The 24535-nt window shown below is 49.6% G+C and overlaps 1 protein-coding gene across 3 annotated transcripts in view; it reads right to left on the reverse strand.

The window, feature by feature from the left end:
* CMTM4 (CKLF like MARVEL transmembrane domain containing 4) overlaps positions 1-18805 on the reverse strand; it is a 54110-nt gene extending 35305 nt beyond the window's left edge. Inside the window, exons 1-2 of one of the 3 annotated variants that reach the window (XM_068161639.1) lie at positions 18259-18805; positions 405-581 (exon numbers count right to left, since the gene is read on the reverse strand). In XM_068161639.1, coding sequence (XP_068017740.1) covers positions 405-581; positions 18259-18444 — 363 coding nt within the window. In that variant the 5' untranslated portion in view covers positions 18445-18805. The remainder of the gene's footprint in view (positions 1-404; positions 582-18258) is intronic. The other 2 variants (XM_068161640.1, XM_068161638.1) reach the window with 2 other exon arrangements.
* Positions 18806-24535: the final 5730 nt, after the last annotated feature.

Genomic DNA, 24535 nt, shown 5'->3' on the forward strand with positions numbered 1-24535 from the left:
AATGTATGTAGCATGGCTGTTCTAACACAGGGGGGGAAAAACTAAACCTTGAGAGAGAACAAGGGGCTACTGTAAACACAGCATCTGTCAAAGTTAAGTAACTACAGGCTGCAGCTTTATCCACTTCATCCACAAACAGTAATTGCTGGCATTAGCAGCAAGTTTTTCCTTCCAAAGAGAATCTACCAGAAGACAGTTTTCCTTCTATTTAGTGTGGTTGAATCCTGCTACATTTCAAAGCTCATTCTGCTGTTAGCATTCAAACTAAATCTCAGTAAAACATCTCCTTTACTTAGCATAAAGAACCCTCACACTCCGTCTTAAGCAAGGGCAGAAAGCAAAGTTCAAGGAGCAGATTTAACAGCAGATTTATTTGAGGAGAGTGAGGATTGGTCTGAACTTACAGTAAGATTCCAGTTGATCTGTGGTATTCTCGTGTGAAGATTTAGACTGAACATAAGCAACAGAACTCCAGTCACCACCAATGCACTGCAGCTCACAAACTCAAAGAAATAAAGGCCTTCGCAAGGGGAGCATTCCATGATGGTCTCTATGCAGATGAATGCAATCAGTGCCAAAACCTAGGAAGAAAAACAAGTGGAAAAAATATAAATAGATTTCCACAGTTTGAAAGTAGCCACAAGTATTCCTGAAATTTCCATTGGGAACACGATCAGTTTACACTGAGGAATGTGTGATTTTGGTTTAGAGCAGGGCACTGTCTGAGGAGCAAAAACAAAAGCAAGCGAGCGCAAGACCTTCTGGCTGTCTGCTGTCCAACACCCTGCACCTCCGCACAAGTACAGCAGCCTCACATCAGAGTGCCTGAGACACCCAGAAAGGCAGGGAAGCCCGACAGGCCACTGGCTCCAGATGCAGACAGCACCTCAAGCAGTTCATTTCATCTTCTGAAACAGCTCCTGGTCTGCTGTTCCAAAGCCTGCAGATGGAATGCATGTGTCTGTCTGGACGACCTCAAGCTCAGTACCACAGCATCAATGCAGTGTGACTGGGAAAGACATTTCAATGAAGCTGTTCTTTGAACATCTCCACCACTTTGAGCTCTACATCAATTCAAACCAGAATAGATTCAGCATCTTTATCAGCCTCCATAAAAGCCTGCATTTTCATGGGGTTTTATCATCAGGGTACTGTATTTCATATAAAGACATATTTGAGCATTCCCTTAGAATAAGCCAAGCTGCTGACAGGAGAAGGAAACCACTGCTGGTGCTGCAAACTAAGGGTTGATCATGGTGATTCTGCCCCTTTACCCTGCTCTGCTGAGACCCCAACTCCAATAATGCCTCCATGTCTGGTGTCCCCAGTACAAGGAGGATACAGAGCTATTGGAATGAGTCCAGGGGAGGCCATAAAGATGATCCAAGGGCTAGAGAACCTCTGCTGCAAAGGCAGGCTGAAGGAGCCAGGGGTGTTCAGCCTGGAGAAGACTCCAGGGGGACCTTAGAGCTGCCTTCCAATACCTGGAGAGATCCTACAAGAAGGCTGCAGAGGGACTTTTCATGAGAGTGTCTAGAAACAGGGCAAGGGGGAATGGTTTGAGCTGAGGGAGAGTACAGTTAGACTGGATCTTAGGAAGAAGTTCTTCAGTATGAGGGTGGTGAGATGCTGGAACAGGCTGCCCAGGAAGACTGTGGCTGCCTCCTCCCTGGAGGTATTCAAGGCCAGGTTGGACGAGTCCTTTACTTAAAATTACTGCTGATGTTAGTGACCAAAGCTTCCTTTAACATCCTGGTTCTTCATTTTGCTGGGGTTGTAGTAGGAGGCAACAACAAAGTCAGGGTTGAAACATAAAAAGTGTACCTGCAAATCATCACTGAAACTGGCCAAGAGAAGTTTAACTGAATTCATTTGTGTTGTGGCTTCTGTCAATCTTTTAAACTTAAGTTTTGCTAGTGCAAACCCTTCAAGTGATGGAATATTTAACTCTGGGAAGGCTCTCCCCCCAGTTTCTTCATCCTCCAATTGCAGGGCCTTGCTACAATGTCATTACAATTTTGCATCAGAGCAAAAAAAATAAAAGTGATCTATTTCTAAAAAATGTAAGTGGGTGGGAGGGAGGGAGGGAAGGTTGCTGTCTTGAAATCCAAAGCAAAACACTCTAAAAGCCTTCCTTGTTTGCCATGGAGAACTTAAAAAACTTTAAGCAAGCAAAAACCCAAACAAAACTGAACTCATCCATGCAACCTTTTCTTTCTTTTTAACCACTCAAACAGGAATCAGTTTGAAACTCAGACCTGCCTATGAGCTGTGCATCTGAGGCAGCTGATCAGTGCTAGCTGATGGTATTAAATGGGAGCACACACTGATGTGCAGTGTTTGTGCATTTCAGTTTTGTCTATTTGACAGACTTTGAAGGATGAAGAGTCTACTTTTCACAGTATCACCAAGGTTGGAAGAGACATCAAAGATCATCAAGTCCAAGCTGTCACCACAGACCTCATGACTAGACCATGGCACCAAGTGCCACATCCAATCCCAATCCCACGTCCAATCTTTTGTGTTAACTCTACCAAGATGTCTTTTGAATTCACAAAATCCTAGAATGGCTCAGGTTGGAAGGGACCTTAAAGATCATCTGCTCCAACCTCCCCACCATGGGCAGGGATGCCTCAACTAGACTCAGCTCTAGACCCCTCTCTTGCACTGCTGGCCATACTCTCCTTGCTGCAGCCCAGGACACACTGCTGGCTCACGGTGAGCTGCTCATGTAGTGGAGCTCACATTTGCCCTGAACACAAGCCTCACAACTGCAGATAACATCAAACACAATTTTCTTAGAAAAAAGTAAAGCTCTTCAGAAAAATATATTCCAGTCTTAGCCATTTCAAGCAGGCTCAAGCATTGCTGGCAAAACTTTCCTTTTCAGCTGTTCCAATAAACTCCCCATTGCTCTAGCCACAGTATCTGAAATGTGACACTTCAAAAACAGTATTCTTTTAAAAGCAGTGATTCTGTACTACTGTAGTACAAGCCCAAACATTATCAGGTTCATTTGCTAACAATATGGACAGCTGTGACTTGTGTAACCAACATGAGGCTGAGGGAGCCAAAAAATCTGACAACAATCACTGCACTGGACAATTGTCTACTGGGAGGTGTCCCTGCCAATGCCAGAGGGGTTGGAACTAGATGATCTTTAAGGTCCCTCCCAACCCAAACCATTCTGTGAATCTGAGAACTGGTTCTTGGCATCTCCAGTCTGTTCTGCTGATCAAAATCTCACTCTGATTCTTCTCCATACCAGACAGCATTGCTTCTTCAAAGCTAAATGCACCCATCTTAGCAGTCAGTGCTCAAGAATGATGAAAGAGTTTCTTGCATGGAGCATTTAGAAATAAATTAGGTAGTGAAGAGGCACTTGGAGCAATGAGCTCTCACCATCACATGTTATTTATATACTCCAAAGCTCAGAATTCATAATTAATAAACTTCAGAGCAATACAGAGGCAGGCTGCTGCACTGCTGTTGAACAGCACTGAACCCCCACATAAAGGCTCCATTCAGAGGGAAGCAGCAGCCCCTCTCTGGAAGGGGATGAAGAGACCACAATTTGGGGCCATTTAAGTCCTAAAAGAGAGACTCCAGACTGGGATCCAATGTCCTTTAATTTAGCCACATTTGCCTCCTGCCATCACCGTATCCATCTCAACTTTCCTGTAGATTCCCCTGGAGAAGGGCCCTTGATGAAGAAATCATCTGCCTGAGGGCTATGTAAATGGCTTGCATTTACATCAACCCCCTGAATGCCCCCAAAAGGGAGACAATGTGCCACCACAGGCAACAGTGCTGAAAGAGAACTTTTGAGGAGTTTGCTAATGGTGTCCTTTTCCTGTCAGAAGATGTTGTGTTGGTTTGGTTGTTGGTTGTTTTTGAGGAAAATAATCAAACGACGGCACTAAAAATAAAGAAGACAGCTCTGCAATGAAAACAAAGTGAAAAGAGGGGGGGAAAAAAAGGGCTTTCCTGTTTATCTAAAATGTTACCACAGAAAGCCTTATTGTGTGGTTAAATGACATAATTACAGATGATTTCCAAAAAAACCACAACATGGTCAGCATTTTTCCTGCCTGAAAAATACCCACAGAATTTCAGGAAGAATGTCATACTACCAAGACATTCTTACATCCAGACTGTTTAAATTAATGGTACAGCAGAATACACACACACAAGATACAGAAGAAATCAATGGCTTTTACACTACTTGGAGTTTCTGAAGCCATTATAAACTTTCTTGAATTAACATCTAGATTTATTGTTCTCATTTAGTTGGCCCAGCAGTCCCAATTTAATGTATGAAACCAAGTAGGTCTCATTCCTTGCAAAGCACATGCATTTCCCACATCTGAAACAGCTGGCACAGACAGGAATATTTGGGATCATATGGCTTAAACATAGCCCTGCTTCTCCAGCAGGAAACCATCTTTTACCCTAAGCAGAAGAATGACTGATTTCCCTCCTGTTCCTAGTCTGCATCCTTAAGGCTGGAAGAAATGTGCTATTAACTCTGGTAATGACTGCAAGGAGCCTTCAATCACAAATTAACTTCTCACAGGCCAGAAAACTGAGGAAAGCAACGCTCACCAGAGGGGGAAGTTTGAGAAGCACCAGTGATTCAGCACCCTGGATAAACAAAATTGTGCTCTAATGGTACAAAAACACAACATTGAGTAAAACCAGAACTCAACCAGACCTCTGAATTCAACCTGGCTTTGGGTGGTGAGGACAGAAATTCTAGCAGAACATTTAAATTTCAGCTCTTCACTGCACCTCTGGAGTTTTCCATGTTGCTGCAACCCTTATGTTTCCACTATTTCTTAGTTCCCTTTTGGCTGTAATGTGGCAAGACTTCAGTGCCTTAAATATGGTTAGATCTCCACTACATCAGCTGATCTTTTGTCACCTCCAGCAGTCTTCAATAATCCTTGAAAGATTCAGCTACTGCTGACTTCCCTTTCTCCACTTAGGCATAAAGATCAGTTCTAACTACAGAGCATATTTCTGAGGTCAGACACTTTCTGATGGCATATTATGAGAAAGGGTCACATTTAAAAACCAGGGTACTCCACACTTAGTTAACAGCAGAATGATAGCTGCTTTGAAACAAAGAACAGTAAAATTAACACTTACTCTTAAAAAAAGCCCAAAACAAACCCAAGTACTTAACTGGATTGAACTAAGCTGAACAGAAGAGACTCTCAATTGGCTGCAATTGAAAGGCATCAATTTTAAAAGTGAATTTAATCATAGGATCTAGAATGGAAAAACGCTGCAGACGTGAAGCAGTGCCCTATTTCCTGCTAGCTATGCATTAGCAGTGTTTTGCTTATTGCTTGGACAAACCCATACCACCAACATTCTCATCTGCTAGGTAAATGCATAACCAATTCCAGACCAAATGCCATTACACAAACAGTATTTCACACTACAGAAGTATTTTATGGTTTGGGGTTTTTTTTAAGAAGAAAAAACACCACCCCAACAGAACACCAAACCAAACCTGCTTCTTCTTGTTACTCCTAAATAATTAAAGATTGTTTTTCATGTTACATTTACACTGCCCTCAAAGTAAACCCATTTTAGCATTTGAAGTAGTAACTGAACACGCAGACAGTTGTGAAGCCCTGGTTTGCACAATTCCCATGTGGCTCATGCCAGACTCTGCAATTTATTTACTCACACCCAACCAAAACAGAATCATCTTCCTAACACGACAAAAAACAAAACAAACCATACAAAACAAACCAACCAACCACTCTAATTTGGGTGTGTTTCAGGTTTTACCCAAGCAGATGACCCAAAACTACTGAACACAATCTGAAGCCAAGGCACATTGCAAGGATCTTTCAGGCATGCTACATTGCCTCAGAGGAACCTGAATGAGATTCAAACACGGCTTCCAGATGAGATGACAAAGGAGTGTAACATGGCACCTGTCCTATAAACAAGTACCCATCAATAGTTCTGTAGCAGCTCCATCCTGTAGCAGCTCATCTTCATCATCTGAAGATCAGACAGAGCCACACTTTAAACAAAGGCAAACAGAACAGCAAAAAGTAACCAGTTTCTCGCCCCCAGTTTCTTTCCACAGAAACCTGTGCTTCCAGCCCCCAGGAACTACCATTCATGTGTATCATAATTCAAGTATTTTCATAAGCAACAGGTTCTACAAGTCAATAACAAGCAAGATCCCAACATGCAGAGTTATAAATGTCTAACTCTGCCATTTACAGGCTGGATTAATCGCTTCATTGCTGTGCAACCCAGTGAACTGAACCGCTCAGAAACGGAAAGGCTTGTTCTGTATCTGTAGTAGACTGAATGGTGCCAATGGCTTCAGTGAGTGGACATACAACACTGGACTAGAGGAGGAAGGGTCTTCTCCTGCCTTTTCACCATATCCTAACATCAGAGGCTTAATCTTCCCATTCACTGTGTCGCTGCTTTTGCCAGACACCTGCAAGCAGCTCTTTTCACAGCCATCTCTCTCTCCTTCCAATTCCCAACCATCACAAGCCAGTTTCTCCAGCTGTACTGCCTGCTGCAAGACATGGCAGGTTCCTCAGAAGCAGCTGCAACTCACAAAGGTCAGACAGGAACATGCTCAACACCCACTTGACCAAGCCTCTGCACACCCATGTCTACACCAGAGGAGCAGAGGGGCACCTCACAAAGCAAAGGCATCTCCTACAGACTAACCACTGCCACACCTCTACAGCAGGATTCAGACCAGCACTCTGGAGTGCTGGTAAAAACCATAATGAAATCATGCACATAAGTGAAGAGTGGAAATTCTTAAACAGTGAAACTACTCAGCTATGTTTCTTGGAGTCCCATTTTATCCCAATCCGAGTAGCATTTGCATAGCATGCTCTTACAACAGCTAAGGAAATCTAGGTCAGAAAAACAGCAGACATTTCTTCAGTGCTGCACTACATTTTGTAGACACATCCTCTGCATCTTCCTGAGCCACTGCCAGCTGCACATAGTGGGGGCAGAAGGGTGGGAGTAGGGAGGAAAAAATATTTTTCCATTAGTCTCATCTGCTGCTAGTCCTACTTGTGCAAGCTTTACTACAGCAGCAACACAGAGTAAAAGCTGACTGCAGGGGAAAAAAAACAAGCTAGTTTAACAGCTGGCTTCAAGAAAGTTTAGTTACTCACTTTCAGTCACCGAGAACAGGGAAGATGCAACTTAGCTTCCTTAAAAACCATTGGGAGCTCTTGTTTATCTTAAAGACAATCTACTAGTGCCAGTAGAAGTCACTAGTTCTGTGCTGTCATTCATTAGTATAAGAACTCTGCAGGATCAAGAGAACACATCCAGAAGCAGCACCTTTCTGTACACTGTCTAATTTCCCAGGGCCAAACTTCCAGCAAGGATCCAGCATCCTCTCCATTCCCAGTACCTCCTAGTAAGTCAAGCTGTAAGATCTCCTGACTTCTCCTGTCTTTGCTATTTAAACAAAATGGCTCAACACAGCTACCCTATATTGCACATGAGCTCTGTATGGCACACACACAGGGGCTCTCTGCTGGAACAGAGCAAGTTCCTGAGGCTGTGTTTGTATGAGTTTTAAACAAAGTAAAAACATAATTGGCTACTGCTTCACTTACAATTCTCTACTCAGCTCTTAAAAAAAGGAAGAGAAAAATCACTACTGACCTGGCTTTGTGTTCCCTTTCACATCTATAGGCTAACCTGTGTCAGAAACCTGGCTAGTCAAAACAACATTGAAACACAGTACTGTAGATCTATCCAAAGATAGGGGAAAGTTGGTGTTAAGAAGTACAGGCATGCTGGTAAAACTTGCAAGTATCTGCTCCATGCAGCCTCCTGTTCAAGTAGCCTGTCAGGCTATTTTTAAAACTGAAAGTTCTTTTTTAAGACTATCAGAATCAGTCTACATCCTTCCAAACCCCAACTAATCCAAATTATGAGTAAACATCAAACATCCCACAAATACTAAAACAAGAAAGGAATTTTAATGAGAAAACAATCAAGGACTTAAAGTAGTCCTAGGGAATCCATTAAAAAGGTTTTTGGGGTTTGTTTTTGTTTAAAGGAAATGGTGCAAAATGTCCTCACAATCCCAACGTTCCCAAGATTGCAGTCTGAAGGCTCTCTTAGATGCCATGCCTTAAAAGGCAAAAGAGTCTAGACACCCTGGTAAAACAGAGCATTAAGAGAAGAGATGGAGGCCAGCACATTAAAGAGCACTGCCAGCTGTACTGGGGAATGCACCAAGCCTTCAAGCCTTGCTGTTTGGGCTGTCTCAGAAGCATTGTACAGTAGTACTGCAACTCCAACTGAAAATAGCCCACAAGCTTCCATTGCATCACTGCAAAGCCACCTACTCAGGATTTTATAACTCAGGAACAGCTCCGCCTGAGGACTGCAAACAAACTTGGCAGGCTGCAAACAGAGGGCTATAAAATGCTGTTAACAACACAAGAGCCCCAAGACTCTGGCAGCAGGGCCTGTGCTTCTCCGTGGTGGTTCCCATTGAACTGCCACCATCAGCTGAACACCCTGAAAGTAGAACCATGGAATGGCTCATGTTGGAAGGGACCTCAGAGATAGCTACTCCAGCCCTCCCACCATGGGCAGGGATGACTCTCAACTCATTGCTCAAGGCCTCATCCAACCTGGCCTTGAACGCCCCTGCAGAGGAGACATCCACAACCTCCAGTCTCACCACCCTTGTACTGAAGAACTTCTCCATGTCTAAACCTACTCTCCCCCTCAGCTTCAAACCATTTCCCCTTGTCCTTCTCATGCTGGGGACACCAGAACTGGAGGCGGGGTCTCAGCAGAGCAGAGTTAAGGAGCAGAATCCCCTCCCTTGCCCTGCTGGCCACACTCCTCTGGATTCAGCCCAGCACACAGCTGCCTTCTGGGCTGTATGCTGGCCCCTGGGAAGCCTCTCATCAACCAACACCCCCAAGTTGTCTTCTTCAGAGCCACTCTAAACCCACTCTGCACCCAGCCTGGATTTGTGCCTGGGACTGGCCCAGCCCAGATGCTGTGCTTTTTAGCCATACTGGGATGAAAGGAGTTGTGACAAACAAGTGCAGCTCACCTGCAAGCTGAGCACTTGAAAGCAGTATCATGAACAAGAGGTCATTCAAGCATCAGCAGCTGAATATCAAGTGACACTCTGAAACAAGGTGAGGTGCAGGCAATGCTGAAGACACTTGTTTTGGTGAAAATGCATCAGATCCTTTCACAAGCTACAGCATGAAATGCCAAAGCCCTCAGTACAGTTCATGTCAGAAATGTGATACTCAGGGTTCTAGTTCTCAGCTCAATTTGCACACAGTGATACTAAAACATTAAAAGTGACTCTGCTTCCCTGAAGCCACCTTTCAGGCATGACAAAGTAGCTCCATCACAAAGTAACAGCAGCTGACCCCACTGTTAAGGTGCCTGTTCATGGTGCACCTAGTGCTCCAGGCATACAGAATTCATTGTTGAGACCTAGAATCAAGGCACATATTTCTGACAATTTTGAGCACAAGATGACAACTGTCAAAAGGTGTGAAAGTTGATTTGCTAAAGTGATGCCTCTCCTTGCATCAGAAAGAACAGATTCTTCCTGGACTGCTCCTGTTGCAAGGAAAGCACCACCTCTGCCATTGCTAGGCACAGAATCACAGAACTGTTCTGGCTGGAAAAAACCTCTCTAAGGTCAAGTCCACCCCTCAGCCTAACCCCACCATGGCCATTAAACCATGCCCCAAAGGGCCATGGCCATCTATTTTATGAACAGTCCTTCTCCTTGTTTTCTGGTCTCAAGATGGTAATTAAATCATTAGGGAGGCTCATCAACAAAAAGAGATGCCAATACAAGGTAGCTTTTCAAACCATACCATGAGAACTCCATTTCTTACTGCAGCACCTGCAACTAGTGCAGGGTAGCCATCATCAGGGCACTGGTTCATAACTGGAGGAAAACAAATAGAGCATACTGATTACACAGCATAGAAATCTCTGCTGAAAGCAGAATTTTAAACAACCCACCATCCTAGAGAGAAATATTTAAGAAGCATTTGGAGCTTGCTAACATGAGGACACCAGCCCATGGCCAGATGGCAGTGAAGAGACACCATGAGAGAGACCAAGACCCATGCACCTTCCTGTGGGAAGACAACCACAGCCTCTCCTTTAGTTGCACAGAGGTAATAAAAAGCAAAGCTAAACCAGTTCTCATCACTCTTCCCTCTATGGTAAATGTCAGTATAAAAATAACCCCCAAGTGGCAACACAGATCTGCAGCTTTCAAGAGAAATCTCTCCAAAAAAGAGATCAAGTTGCAGAGACACTGAAGGGCCACAGCTCACCTAAAAAGGGTTTCTAAGCATATTTGTGCATTGCAAACTTGATCCTTTTAACAGGATGTTCTGACAGGCTTTTGGCAAGACCAAATGCCACAGACCACCAGTACTCACACAATTCCTGCATCTTCTGAACAAGCAGCTGAAAACACCACTGAGATTGGAAGTTCAATCAGCACAAAAGGTGACAAGGATTTCTTGTATCAACTCACACCTGCTTTGGAATTATAAAAGAATAGAAGAGAAAGGTAATCACAGACTGACTGTGAATTACTGATGCAGTCCTAGGGTGCAATAGCAGAGGGGCTTGCAAAGTGACCTGTCTCCATACAGGCTGGCATGAAAGATTACCCAGTGCTCAGGTTGTATACACACACACCCCCCCGAGAAACAATTCCTTCAGGCAGGGACGATGCAGGGAGGAGCCCAGGAGCAGAGAGCCCCCCTTACATGCAGAGTGCAAATCAATTGTGCCTTGCCTTGAGCAGCAAGGTGAAGGCTGGCTGAGCAGGGACAGGGAGCAATGGTAACACAAGGACATGTGGCTATCAATCTACTAGAATTAAGTCCATACCAGATATGAGGAAGGTTTCCACACCTCAAAGTGCAACCCAAGGGAACAAAAGCTGATTCTAAGGTAAAACTATAATTCATAGAAAAAAAACACCAGGTACAGGGCTGCCTGTGACACTGAAGCTGCCTTAGAAGGCTCACGTCTCCTGCTGCGCTCTGCTTCAGAGACCACCCAATGCTTTATGTCAGAAGCTGACCACCACAGAATGACCTTACCATCAAGAGAACAACCTGCAGGCCCTGCTCTGACTGCCCATGAGCACAGCATATCAGGGGGCAGATGCACGGGGTGCTGCAGAGACACCCAGGGAGAGAGGAGCAGGGAAACACTGGAACAGGCTGCCCAGGTATGTGGTTGATGCCTCATCCCTGGAGATATTCAAGTTCAGACTCAGTGTGGCCCTGGGCAGCCTGATCTAGTTGGAGGTGTCCCTGCTGACTGCAGGGGAGTTGGACATGACAAGCTTTGAGGGTCCCTTCCAACCCAATCTGTGGAGGGGTTAGACATGCCAGACTGAGGTGGAAGCTTGGGAACTGCCTCTAATCCCCGAAGTGATGGGAATGAGATGCTGAGCTGAAGGCAGTGATAATTAAATACGAGATTACTGAACACCTCATAATAGTTTCCAACTGGATTCTAAGAGAGAGCAATTAACTTACTCCACAGAACACAAATGATATTGCTCTAATTTTTTAGCATAATTAACAATGAGAATTCTCAGCAGTCTTACTCCCCATGCAGGCTTCTACTGCAGGCTGGTAGAGTTTTGCTTTCTTCATTGCAATAGATCCTGATAGCAAAGAATTTGACTGTAGCCCTGGCCTTAACCAGTCTGTGGATCTGGAAATGCAGAATGACAGTAAAGCCACAGAACAACTTTTCCCAACATTAAGCTACTCTCCCCCAGTGAAGATGGAGCTTTGCATTCTGAAAATTGTGAACATATGAACTGCTATTCCCACCAGATTTCATCTAGCTCAAGATCTTGCCTGCACTGACAGGCAATAGCATATGCTATAGAGAAGCAGACGAGAGCCAGCATGCACTGATACTTCCCAGTACACTCATCAGCAACTTCCAGCTCAGAGACCTCCCAAGCACAGGCATTATCTGCTTTAACAGCGGTCTCTGATGGATTTTTGTAGCATTTGGAACAGACACACGAAGAAAAGAAAGCCTAGGGCTGTCTGAGCCATGGAGGCCATCACCAACCACCACAAGGGCCATTCCCTCTTAAGCTGGTGTGTGATAAGGGTTTTCTGACACAGCAGGTTGCTCTAGGAGCTTCCTGCTCCATTCCTACCTGCTGCTAATGTCATAGCAACTGTAATTGTCCCAGCTGTTAAAGGCAATGTACTGTACTTTAAATCAACTACCTGCCAGGATCCCAGTGAGAATCACTAGGCCCCAATAGGATCCTGCCTGGATTCCTCATGACTCACCTGGTGGCCTGATGACAACCTACCTGAAGCTTCAGTTCCCAAAGAAACCCCAAAGCAGCTAACAAGCAGCCATGATTCACCATGGGAGTTGAATGGGGACATAAGTCTCTACACTCAACATTAACAGTAGCAAGACCCTTGAAGGTGCAAAATTCTAACAATCAAGGCCAAATACAAATGCATTTAGTAAGCTGAAGCAAAAAATGAGAGGCAAAAAACCCCAGACAGCCTCATAGAGTGAAAGAATTTCCAGCAAAGATGTGGTGCCTGCTAAGCAGCCTGTCTCTTAGCTATGGGGTTCCTCACACAGCAAACACCTTTATTCAAAGCGCACTCAGAAAAGGAGAAACTCTCCTTGGAAAATTCAAGGGAATGGGGAAAAGTACTAAAATGGAACAAATCATTCAAGAAAGTCCACAGGGAAATGCTCTAAGGCTATTTGAGTATTGTACAATAACCTCCATGGGAGATCCTACAGCCCCCAAAAGCATGAGAAACATTAAACCATGCCAGAGAGCAATGAAAATAAACTCTAAAGAGCCCTTCTGCTCTGGTCTCCAGGGACAGCTATCTCATCTCTCACATCTGCTGTATGGCAAGGTACTGCTCCATCCAAGTGCTGGCAAGTCAGCCAAGATAATTTCCACCTAGATTTCAACCTCCCCAAAGGCAAAGCACTTCACTGGTAAGTACACAAGAGTGCTGGCTTCCCCTGACTCCCATTTCAATTTTGAACCCTCAGTTTAAAACAAGGCACAAAACCCAACATGAGAGTACCATACCACTGAGCCTTCCCTCCACCTCATGCATTTCCCTTCACTGTTCACTGCCCACCTGCCTGATGACCTTCCAGCAGGTACATCTCAGCCAGCCCAGTAGCCCTGAAAACTCCTTTGCTGATACGGTCCAACACCCACCACCTTCCTCCAAACTTCTTTACCAGAGGGTCACAGCTCCAGCAGCACTCACAGCAGATGTTTCCTCACAGATGCAAACAAACAGGCAGGTGACTCTTGCAACAGAGCAGTGAGAGACAGGCAAAAGCTACTTTCTGAAAAGCTCACTTACCTGGCAATAAAACCTTCAAAAAGAGGAAAATGGCTTCAACACTAAGCTGTTCCACATGGGTCCTTTTTATTGCTTTCTCACTATTCTTCATATTGAATACTGCTGACCATTACAGGCAGATGTATGCACCACAGAACTGTGCAACTTCACCTTAAATACAGAGCCACAGAATGGTTTGGGTTGGAAGGACCCTCCAAAGGTCACCCAGACCAACCCCCCTGCAGACAACAGGGACATCTGCCACCAGATCAGGTTTTTCAGAGCCTTGCTGAGCCTGACCTTGAATCAGGGATGGGGACACAACTATCTCCCTGGGCAACCTATTGCAGTGTTCCACCATTCTCATGGTGCAGAGCTTGTTCCTCCCATCCAATCTAAATCTGCTCTGCTCTCATTTCAAACCATTGCCCCTCGTCCTGTCCCTGCAGGCCCTTGCCAACAGTCCCTCTAAAGCCTTCTTGTAGCCCCCTTCAGGTACTGGCAGGCTGCTATTAGGTCTCCCTGGAGCCTTCTCCAGGCTGAACAACCCCAGATCCTTCAGCCCATCTTTTTAGGAGAGGTGTTACAGCCCTAAAATGCCAGACTGTTGTCTAGCTTGTAACAACCCCTCTAGCAACATTCTGAATCAACAAAGACAAATGTTATCACAGTACCACCAAGGTTGGAAGAGACCTCAAAGACCATCCAGTCCAACCTGTCACCACAGACCTCATGACTAGACCATGGCACCAAGTGCCACGTCCAATCCCCTCTTGAACACCTCCAGGGACAGTGACTCAACAGAGCAGCCCGACTATCACCTGCTTGCAGTCACTTGGGGTTGTTTTTATTTCTCCATTCCCTACTGTTTCTGCTTTTTTCCAAAGATGGAAATTTGGCAGAAGAGCCACTCCAGCCACAAGGCTCAACAGTTAGCCCTCATCCTCAGCACCACCAACCTTCAGCTGCAGATTAGAGAAGCCAGCACTGTTTGTCTGCAGCTGATAATTTTGCCTGCCAATCAGGTGTGTAATTGAAGACAAATTCGGAAGTACAAACATTGTGATCTTTCCTGCAGCCTTTTTTTTCCCCCCCACTAGAATATATTTAGAGACCTTTTATCTTCACCAATACTTGTCTATGTCTTGGTTTTCTTCAGGATTTCCTGTGTGGAGCTCCTCCTGGTTTTCAAGAGCTAGAGTTATGTCCTGTGTACTTGGATACATTCGGGTTGCTCCAGGAATTTTGGAAGGCATCACTAAGCATTCTAATTAAAATAATTGCACTTGGCAAATAAGCAAATGAAGTGCACTGGGGATTGTGCTCTCTGGCTCTCCTTCCTTTTCCAAAGCTGCTCAGTTTTCCATCAGTTTGCAAAATTCCATAGTCTGCTCTAGAAGTCACAGAACTGTTTCAGTTGGAGGAGACCTTTAAGCTCATCCAGTCCAATCATTCTCCAGCTCTCCCAAGTCGGGGTGCTAAACCATGTCCCTCAGCACATCTCTGCCTCTTTTAAACACCTCCAGGGGCGGGGGGGCTCAACCACCTCCCTGAGCAGCCTGTTCCTGTGGTTGAGAACTCTTTAAGGTTTCTTCTAACTTCCAACCTAAACCTCCCATGGTGCAACCTAAGGCCATTTCCTCTCATCCCAGCACTTATTACCATGGAGAAGAGACCAACCCCCACCTGGCTCCAGCATCCTTTCAGGGAGTTATAGAGAGGGAGAAGGTCTCCCCTCAACCTCCTTGTCTCCAGGCTGAACCACCCCAGTTCCCTCAGCCACTCCTGAGAAGACAATCTGTTTTTCCAGACCCTACAAATACTAAAATGAACAAGCTCATTTTTATCTCATTCTCCTCCTTTCTCCTCTAAAACCTTCTCATTACTATGAGTTGGAGCTTCTTTAGAGCACAACTGTGCAGAAAACAAACATGTCCAGATGGTCCATAGGCTTCCATCCTATTTTTCTTGTTAACTTCTGATGCACTGGATTCATACTCTCCACAGGAACCACGTGCAATGGCTCAGTTCACTCTCATTCAAAAGCCATAAAACATCCCTCAGCTCCCCTGAGAACACTCATTTGTCTTCCTAACCATGACTTGGAAGCTGGAACAGGTTGCCCAGAGATGTGGTAGAGACCACATCCCCGCAGACATTCAAGGTCAAACTCCATGGGGCCCTGAGCAACCTGATCTAGTTGGAGGGGAACTCACTGCAGGGGTCTGGACAAGATGACCCCTGTGGGTCCCTTCCAACCTGCTGCCTTCTGTGAAGTGGTGGCCTCTTTGCTCAACAAACACAGCACTTCCCTCATCTGTGACTCCAGCGGTGTGGGCTTCCCCTCCACCTTTCCCTACAGGACCAAAAAAGTTAAGGTGTACTCCCTGTAACCTTGAAACTTGTTCCAAGCCAGCCAGAGTTTAACAAAGGATTTGCTGACTGGTGATCAGTAATCACCCGTTTGAATGACAGGCTTTTTGTGTGCCCTGCCACAGTTATTAGAGTACTACAGAAAGGATCAGCAGCAGGGAGAGAAACAAAAATCCTGAGGGCAGATTATTTCAGCATATGAGGCAACACCATCCCAAGATTTCTGCCACACAGGCAGCTTTCAACAGCTCAGAGACAGGTAGATGCAGTTCAGCGATGACAGATCCTTTGGCTCTAATCCTGAGAACACACAATGCAAATGCAGCTACTCCTTGTTGTTACACTACTCAGGTAACACACTCATCAATTACCACTTGCAGACCAGGTTCTGTTCTACACTGAAGAGAACAAATCACCCCTGCAAATCCTAGACGTTTTTACTTGGTATTGGTAAAAAATGCTCATAGATTTATCACTACAGTCCTCTGTAAACCTGCATGGCTGTTGAACCTTGGACCCTTTGAATGTATTTGACACAAAACCAGCAGGAGCAAGCTTAGTCTTGCAGTAACCAGCAGTGGTTTGAAACACTGTAGTTCTATAGATGAAACATTAAAACACTTCTGCCATCACAGTCCTCAAAGAGCTGACGGAAAATAACTTGTAGCAGCCTATAAAAAATGACTTCAAACTCCCAAGTTTGCTGCCTTTTTCCTAAAATGCCCATTTTTCAATAGCCTGAAGACTACACTTGCTGATTTAAAAATCCATTAATACCCAAGGGACTTGGCAAGCAGCTCACACAAACAGCATCATCAACACAACAGCACAAACCCCTTGGGTGTTCCTACACCCTCAGCTGCTGTGGTGCTCTGGAACTTGCAAAGAGCCGTCAGGCTGAACAGTTTAGCTGCACATGAACACTTACACTCTACTCCAGATCAGAAAAACATCGAATCAACCAGGGTGGAAGAGACCTCCAAGATCATCCAGTCCAACCTAGCACCCAGCCCCATCCAACTAACCAGACCATGGCACTAAGTGCCTCAGCCAGGCTTTGCTTGCAGATCTCCAGGGACAGCGACTCCACCACCTCCCTGGGCAGCACATTCCAAAGGCAAATCATTCCCTCTGTGGAGAACTTCTTCCTAATACCCAGCCTGAACCTCCCCTGGCACAGCTTGAGGCTGTGTCCCCTCATGCTGCTTGCCTGGGAGAACAGACCGACCCTCACCTGGCTACAACCTCCCTTCAGGTAGCTGTAGACAGCAGTGAGGTCTCCCCTGAGCCTCCTCCAGGCTAAGCAACCCCAGCTCCCTCAGCCTCTCCTCACAGGGCTGTGCTCCAGGCCCCTCAGCAGTTTCATTGCCCTTCTCTGGACACCTTCCAGTGCCTCAGCATCTCTCTTGACTTGAGGGGCCCAGAACTGGACACAGGACTCAAGGTGTGGCCTGACCAGTGCTGAGCACAGGGCAGAACGACCTCCCTGCTCCTGCTGGCCACACTGTTCCTGACCCAGGCCAGGATGCCGCTGGCTCGCCTGACACCCGGGCCCGCTGCTGGCGGTGTTTTGCTCGGGGGTTATTTCCCAAGGTTCTGGTTCTCTCACTCTGCACACCTAAGGGTGCCTCAGCCTGCTAAAGGCAAACGGAAGCCCTTCGCAGGCCCCTGAGCGGTGCCCCGGGGACAAGCTGCGCCTGCAGCTCCTCACCTGGACACTTCAGCTGGCTTCCCCCTGCGTCGCGGCCCTCACCGGGGGACAAGGGACCCGCCACAGACCCAGCAGGCCCCGCGGGCGGCACCCGGGCCGCTGCCACCTGCCTGCAGCCCCAGCCGCACCGCTCCCCACTGCCTGGCCGAGGCCACTCCGCCACAGCCGCAAGCACCGAGGATTCGAATCGAGCACCGACGTGCCGAGAAGTTACCTTTGGCGCTTTTAACCTGTACAAAGCCAGCGACGATGGAGCGTTGCTGTCACTGCGACCTAAGGGCACAGGCGGGAGCCGGCAAGCGCGCTGAGGTAAAGCCCTGCCCTGGGGTCAGCCGGCAGGGCCGGACACGCGCGCGAGCTCCTGTCACGGAGGCCTCGGCCGGGGCCGCTCCCCGCTGCACGGCCAAGCCGCGCTACCTGAGGGGCGCGAGCCGGCACGCGCCTCCCGCCACGCGAGGCGGCAGCGGCGGGAGCCGGGCCGGCAGCTCCCGGGCCGGCAGCTCCCGGGCCGAACCGAGCCTCCCCTTCCCGCGCCGGGCCGACGCGGCCCCGGGCCCCCCGGCTGCCTGAAATGGAGGACGGCTGGGCCGCCGCCAGGCGCCGCGCCCGCAGGTAAGCACCTCGCCGCCCGGCCGGCGGGGCGGGAGCGCCTTCGACCGCTCCCCGCCCGCACCCGTACGGGGAAGGAGCCCACCGGGGAGACTCTCCCGAGCGCAGGCGGCGGCGGGCCCGCTCCCTGCTCGCGGTACCTACCACCTCGGCCAGCTTGATCCTGCCGAAGGTGCCCCGCAGGTAGTCCAGGTCGCAGCGGAGGCCGCCCAAGCCGCGGCGCTGGCTGACGGGCTCTGTGGTGGGCTGGTAGGGGCTGCTAGCCCCCGAGATCATGGAGGTGCTGGACGCCTCGCCGTCGAAGCCCTCCAGGTCATCGCCGTTCCTCATGGTGCCGGTGCCGCCGCGCTGCTGAGGGGCTGGCCGCGGAGCTCCGGCCCAAGCAGAGCCGCGCTCACCTACCGGAGCGCCGGCTGCATGACTCGTCCCGGTGCTCGTCAGGCGGAGGGGCGCAGAAGGGACGGCGGCAGCAGCATGGTGCTGGGCCCCGGCCCCGCGCGGGAGCAGCCAAGGGACAGCGGCTCCACGCCCCGCCGCTCGGGGGCGCCCTGGCCCCACAGAGGGGCGCGGGAGCCGCCGTGTCCCGCAGCGCGCCTGGGCCGGCTTTCGGCTTCAGCCCGCCGCGGCGTGGCCAGCCGCGCTTCGCTCCCCGGCCCCAGCAGGGTAGGGGCGGCTCGGCTCCGACTGAGAACGCTGCTGCCGCCGCCACCGCCGCCGCTCCTCCCCTCGCGCTCAGCGGAAAGGGCGGAGAGAACCCGCCCCAGAGGGCGCCGCCACAGCCGGGCGGTGCCTCCACCGGCCCGGAGCCGCTCCGCCCCCGCGGCCGGCACCTGCCCCCGGCAGCGTCCCCGCCCCTGGGCCGGCTGCCCACCGGTCGCCCGACCAGGCAGGGGCAGGCACCTGCCCCCGGCCCGCCGGCGGGTTCCCCGCCCCGAGGCCGGCGCCGAGCCTCGGCCGGGGCCGGCGGGGGTGGCCGGCGGGTCACGGCGCTCGGCAGGAGCCGTCTGCTAGATGGCTTTGTTGGCTCCTGACGCTTTGGCAGTCGAGAAGGCATTAGCGGTCTGTCGTCGTAAGGCTGTCTGGCTGAGGGTTGTAAAGCGCATCGCTGATAGCGCTAACACCGAGAGAACCAACGGCACCGGCACCGCGCCGTGTCCCTAACCCGAGGTTAAACCTTCGAGGCAGAGCCGCGGTTCCCCCTGCTCGGTTCCACTCCCGAGCTGTTAGGACACCGCACCGCGGGAGCCGGAGCATCGGAACACTCCAGGGCATCTTTCCGGGAGCGTCAGAAACCGTGTGAATCGCAGGCTGAAGGAGTGAAGCTTCCCAAGCAAACGGTTGGTTTCAGCAGGCTCCGAGTGGCTCTTTGCGGACACTTTGTCTCTTGCAACGTCACCGCAAGCGAGGAGAAACTGCAACTTGAGCTGGCAAACAGAGGGGGACCAAAGGCAGCCGTAGGGGTTTTGACACAGAGCCAGAGCCAGCTTGCTGTGCACCACAGACCCAAGCCTGGCCTCCTGGGACCTGCCATCTCTAGCAGCCAGATCCCTGCTCTTGCTCATTCCAAACCCAGCGGGATGTATTCCTGTGCAACCTGCTCTAGGTGAACCTGCCATAGCAGGGGGGTTGAACTTGATCTCCAGAGGTCCCTTCCACTCCCTAACATTCTCTAGCCTCCAAGAGTCTTTCTTACCACTGCATTTTTGCTGTTTTCCATGACCACTGTAGATTATGAACCTTGTGATTTCTTTGCCAGTCATCTTTGGCTTTTGTTTAACCTTTCCCTTTCAGTTCTCCTCAAGCTCTTTAATCTTTCCTAGGATTCTGCCCAGGACCATGTGATTTTTAATTGCAAGAGACTTTTTCTTCTTTTCTTTGGCCTCTGTATAAATAGAGCCTAAGAAGAGACAGACTTAGAGAGCACACCAGGAACCCTGGAAGAAAGGCTCAGGTTGTCTACCCTAAACAGTCATTGCTTGGTTAACCTCAGACATCATTGACAGCAGGCAGCCAACTGGAGCATTTTCAATAGCATCTCTGGCACACCCTGGTCAAGGCCAGGCTGGATGAGGCCTGGGCTGGTGGGAGGAGTCCCTGCCCATGGCAGGGGGTTGGAACTGGATGATCTCTAAGATCCCTTCCAACCTAACCTAATGGATTCCATGAATCCATTTTCTCAGCCAGCATGCTGACAGCACCACTGACCATGGTTTTACAGGCACCCCAGGCAGCTCCTCAGGCACCCAGAGCCATGCTGTCCCCTTTGGCACCATGCTCTGTGCAGCCAGCACTCCCCTTGTTGGGGATGGCCCAGTGCCAGTACCAAGCCATACTCTGGGATTTTCTGGCATCCTCCTGGATGGGTGGGTGGGCTGGACAGGCTTGGCAAGGGCTTCTGAGGTTGCTGCCAGCAGTGAACAAAGGAATCCTTTACACACATTCTGGCCTGATATGGCACCTTTTCAGCCTGGTCCCTAGCACTTGAAGGATAAAAAAAGTCTCCACTGAATGTGTAAATAAAAGCCCTGCTCCAGTGACAAGGGCACTGCCCCCTCCAAGGCAGAGCTTGCTGCTTCCAGAGAACTTTGTTTTCACACATTCCTGAGCTCCTCAAGCAGAGCCTGACACTGTGTGGCTGCAGACCAAGAGCAGGAAATGGGGAACCAGGTCAGTGATCACCACTCGACACCGCCAGGGTGTCAAGCTAATCTGGTCACAGAATCCATCAAAGAGGGCTTCAGATCCAGCTAAAATATGACTGAGCAGTGAAAAGAAGCTGAAGCAGCGGCACAGAGGGGAGGAAGTCCAAGGATGCAGTTCCTAGACATGATAATGACATGATCAAGGATCTGCATTTTCACAGAACAGCCCAGCTTTGACAGATGTTGAATTCCCCATCAGAAGGAACCCCCAGGACAGTGATACGTTAAAACCAACTGCTGATTTAGGTGTAAAAACGTAGCAGAAAGAGATCCCTGAATGTTATCAGCCATCAGACTGGGCACCACAACCCTCATCTCTCAATTTTCATCTCAGCTTTCAGGCAGCCTTTAACAAACCTGGAAACTCCTTGGGGGTTCACCTCATTAGGCACAGTTCAGTTTTATTTTCCAGAGTGAAGCCTGTGCTGAACAGGAACCTCAGCTTAAACCCAGCCTCTTAAAGCTGCATCTGTGGAGTTTTAACACAAAGGATTCTAATGTTTATATAATAAACAGAAAAAAAATGTGTAGATCTGAGTGGGGTTTATTACAAATGGTGCTTCAACGTAGCTCAGGGTGTGAGAGGTATTAAGAGTCCTACCAGGAAAGCTACCTCTGTGCAAGCACCTGAAAAGAGCTGAGAGGCTCTTTAAGAGAGTGCTTTGGTATTTCCACATGACCTAGCGCAGGGAAGGAGCACTGGGGTGCTGCCAAATTCCAAGAGAGCTGAGCAGTGATTAGAGTTTAACTCTGGCATCAGAGAGGGAGGCTTTTTCCTCCTTGAATTTCTCAACATAAAAAATGCTGCAGCTTTTTTCTCAACTTTTCAGTTGGGGAAAAAAAAAAAAATCAACAGAGTAAACCCCACCCTGAAGAGCTAATAAAAACCTTGGCTTGGGAAAACATCTGGTAGTTTGCAGTGCTTCAGGGCAGTAAGTTGTCCATTCTCAGGGTGTGGGAGCGTGGCATGCTCACTTTGAGCCTGTAGCCATGAGCAGCATGGGAAGCAGGCAAACAACTTTGCTGAGTCAGAGCTAGGAATAAGCTGCAAGTCCTGACATGGAAAATTGGAGGGGATGGTGGAGAGCCGTGCAGTCAGGTGTCTCTGAGTGGCAGAGGGTAACTGCAGCTGAACAGTGCCACCATTCCTGCTTCACCAGGGCCAACCACAGCTGAAGGGGGATCTTGCAGGGTAAGGCCACCCAACATGAAGTACCTCAGAACCAGAAGTAAATTCCTCAGCACAACCCTTTCAAAGGAATACCAAGAGGAGCATGGAGACAGGAAAACAGCCTCACTTGCAGGGCAACCTCTAAAAGCTTCTGCCACTGAACATCCAGAAGTCTGACAGGCAGCACAGTGCCTGCTTCCCAAATCTGTCAGCTTGGGCAGGGTACTTTGGCCACAGGCTGGCACAGCACAGCCAGCGATTCTTGGCTTTTCATCTGGCACAGCTCCAGTACTAGAAAGTGTTTGTGAATCCTGTTCCTACCCTCCAGTCATGCTGTAAGCTACCTGTTACACTGCAGCATCAGCCCATGCATGCTTTCAACACCTTCACCTCCATCCCAGCCTTTATGCTCTGGAAAAACAAACAGAACAGCCCTACAAGCCCCACAAGCCTCCTATGCTTGTGGGACAGATTGCCCCAATATGGGCACCCTGGGACAGCCACCAGGTCTCACAGCTGGGACCAGAAGGCAGCAGCAGCTGGAAGTTACCAAAGAACCTGTCCCAAGGAGCTGTATGGAGTTAGTGTCACCTTTAAGGGGACAGGCAAAGTGTTCCTGCTGGAATGTCAACACCACAGTCAGGAAAACATTCTCCAAAACAAAACCCAAGAGGCAACACTGCCAATGCAGCGAGCTAGACCCTGCCAGTGCAGTGAGCCAGACCCTGCAGTGAGCTAGACCCTACCAGTGCAGTGAGCCAGACCCTGCAGTGAGCTAGACCCTGCCAGTGCGGTGAGCCAGACCCTGCAGTGAGCCAGACCGTGCAGTGAGCTAGACCCTGCCAGTGCAGTGAGCCAGACCCTGCAGTGAGCTAGACCCTGCAGCGAGCCAGACCCTTGCCAGCGCGACAAGCCAGACCGTGCAGTGAGCTAGACCCTGCAGCGAGCCAGACCCTGCCAGTGCAGCGAGCCAGACCCTGCCAGTGCAGCGAGCCAGACCCTGCCAGTGCAGTGAGCCAGACCCTTGCCAGTGCAGCAAGCCAGACCCTGCCAGTGCAGCGAGCCAGACCCTTGCCAGTGCAGTGAGCCAGACCCTGCAGTGAGCTAGACCCTGCCAGTGCAGCGAGCCAGACCCTGCCAGTGCAGTGAGCCAGACCCTGCAGTGAGCCAGACCCTGCCAGTGCAGCGAGCCAGACCCTGCCAGTGCAGTGAGCCAGACCCTTGCCAGTGCAGCGAGCCAGACCCTGCCAGTGCAGCGAGCCAGACCCTTGCCAGTGCAGTGAGCCAGACCCTGCAGTGAGCCAGACCCTGCCAGTGCAGCGAGCCAGACCGTGCCAGTGCAGTGAGCCAGACCCTGCAGTGAGCCAGACCCTGCAGCGAGCTAGACCCTGCCAGTGCAGTGAGCCAGACCCTGCAGCGAGCCAGACCCTGCCAGTGCAGCGAGCCAGACCCTGCCAGTGCAGCGAGCCAGACCCTTGCCAGGGCAGCGAGCCAGACCCTGCCAGTGCAGCAAGCCAGACCCTGCCAGTGCAGCGAGCCAGACCCTGCCAGTGCAGCGAGCCAGACCCTGCCAGTGCAGCGAGCCAGACCCTGCCAGTGCAGCGAGCCAGACCCTTGCCAGTGCAGCGAGCCAGAGCCTTGCCAGTGCAGCGAGCCAGACCCTTGCCAGTGCAGCGAGCCAGAGCCTTGCCAGTGCAGTGAGCCAGACCCTGCCAGTGCAGCGAGCCAGACCCTGCCAGTGCAGCGAGCCAGACCCTTGCCAGCGCAGCGAGCCAGACCCTGCAGTGAGCCAGACCCTGCAGTGAGCCAGACCCTGCAGTGAGCCAGAGCCTTGCCAGTGCAGCGAGCCAGACCCTTGCCAGTGCAGCGAGCCAGAGCCTTGCCAGTGCAGTGAGCCAGACCCTGCCAGTGCAGCGAGCCAGACCCTGCCAGTGCAGCGAGCCAGACCCTTGCCAGCGCAGCGAGCCAGACCCTGCAGTGAGCCAGACCCTGCAGTGAGCCAGACCCTGCAGTGAGCCAGACCCTTGCCAGTGCAGCGAGCCAGACCCTTGCCAGTGCAGCGAGCCAGACCCTGCCAGTGCAGCGAGCCAGACCCTTGCCTTGCAGACTTATGAACACAACTTCACCTGCTATTGACAATGAGAAGTTAAAAAAGCCTTCTGAGGACCTGTGGAACCTACAAGCACCAGAGGGGGCTTCCTTACAGCCCCAGCTGGGCTGAAGGGCAGCAGACTTTCTACATAGCAGGGAAGTGAAATTAATTTCTATTACAAAAAAGGCAGCCAAGCCTCATATTCCTCAGAAAAGTGCCAGCAGACCCTTTACTGGTGCTGGGAACCAGCCAAGGCTGTGGCTTATGTTTCTTTTGAAGGAATCCTGTATAATGAAGCACAGTGAAAAATATGCAGAGAGACTGACAGCAGTGTTTATTTTATTCATGGCACTACATTTGTTCAGGGAACAGAGTGGGGGGAAGAAGCCTGAGCTGAGTAAAAAAAATGTAGTCTTCTTCCAATAATGCCATAAAAACACAGGGCTAGAGCAGAAG

The sequence above is a fragment of the Melanerpes formicivorus genome, unplaced genomic scaffold, assembly GCF_026170545.1.
Source record: "Melanerpes formicivorus ecotype bairdi unplaced genomic scaffold, bMelFor1.0.p_v2 SCAF_59, whole genome shotgun sequence".
Lineage (NCBI taxonomy): Eukaryota > Metazoa > Chordata > Aves > Piciformes > Picidae > Melanerpes > Melanerpes formicivorus.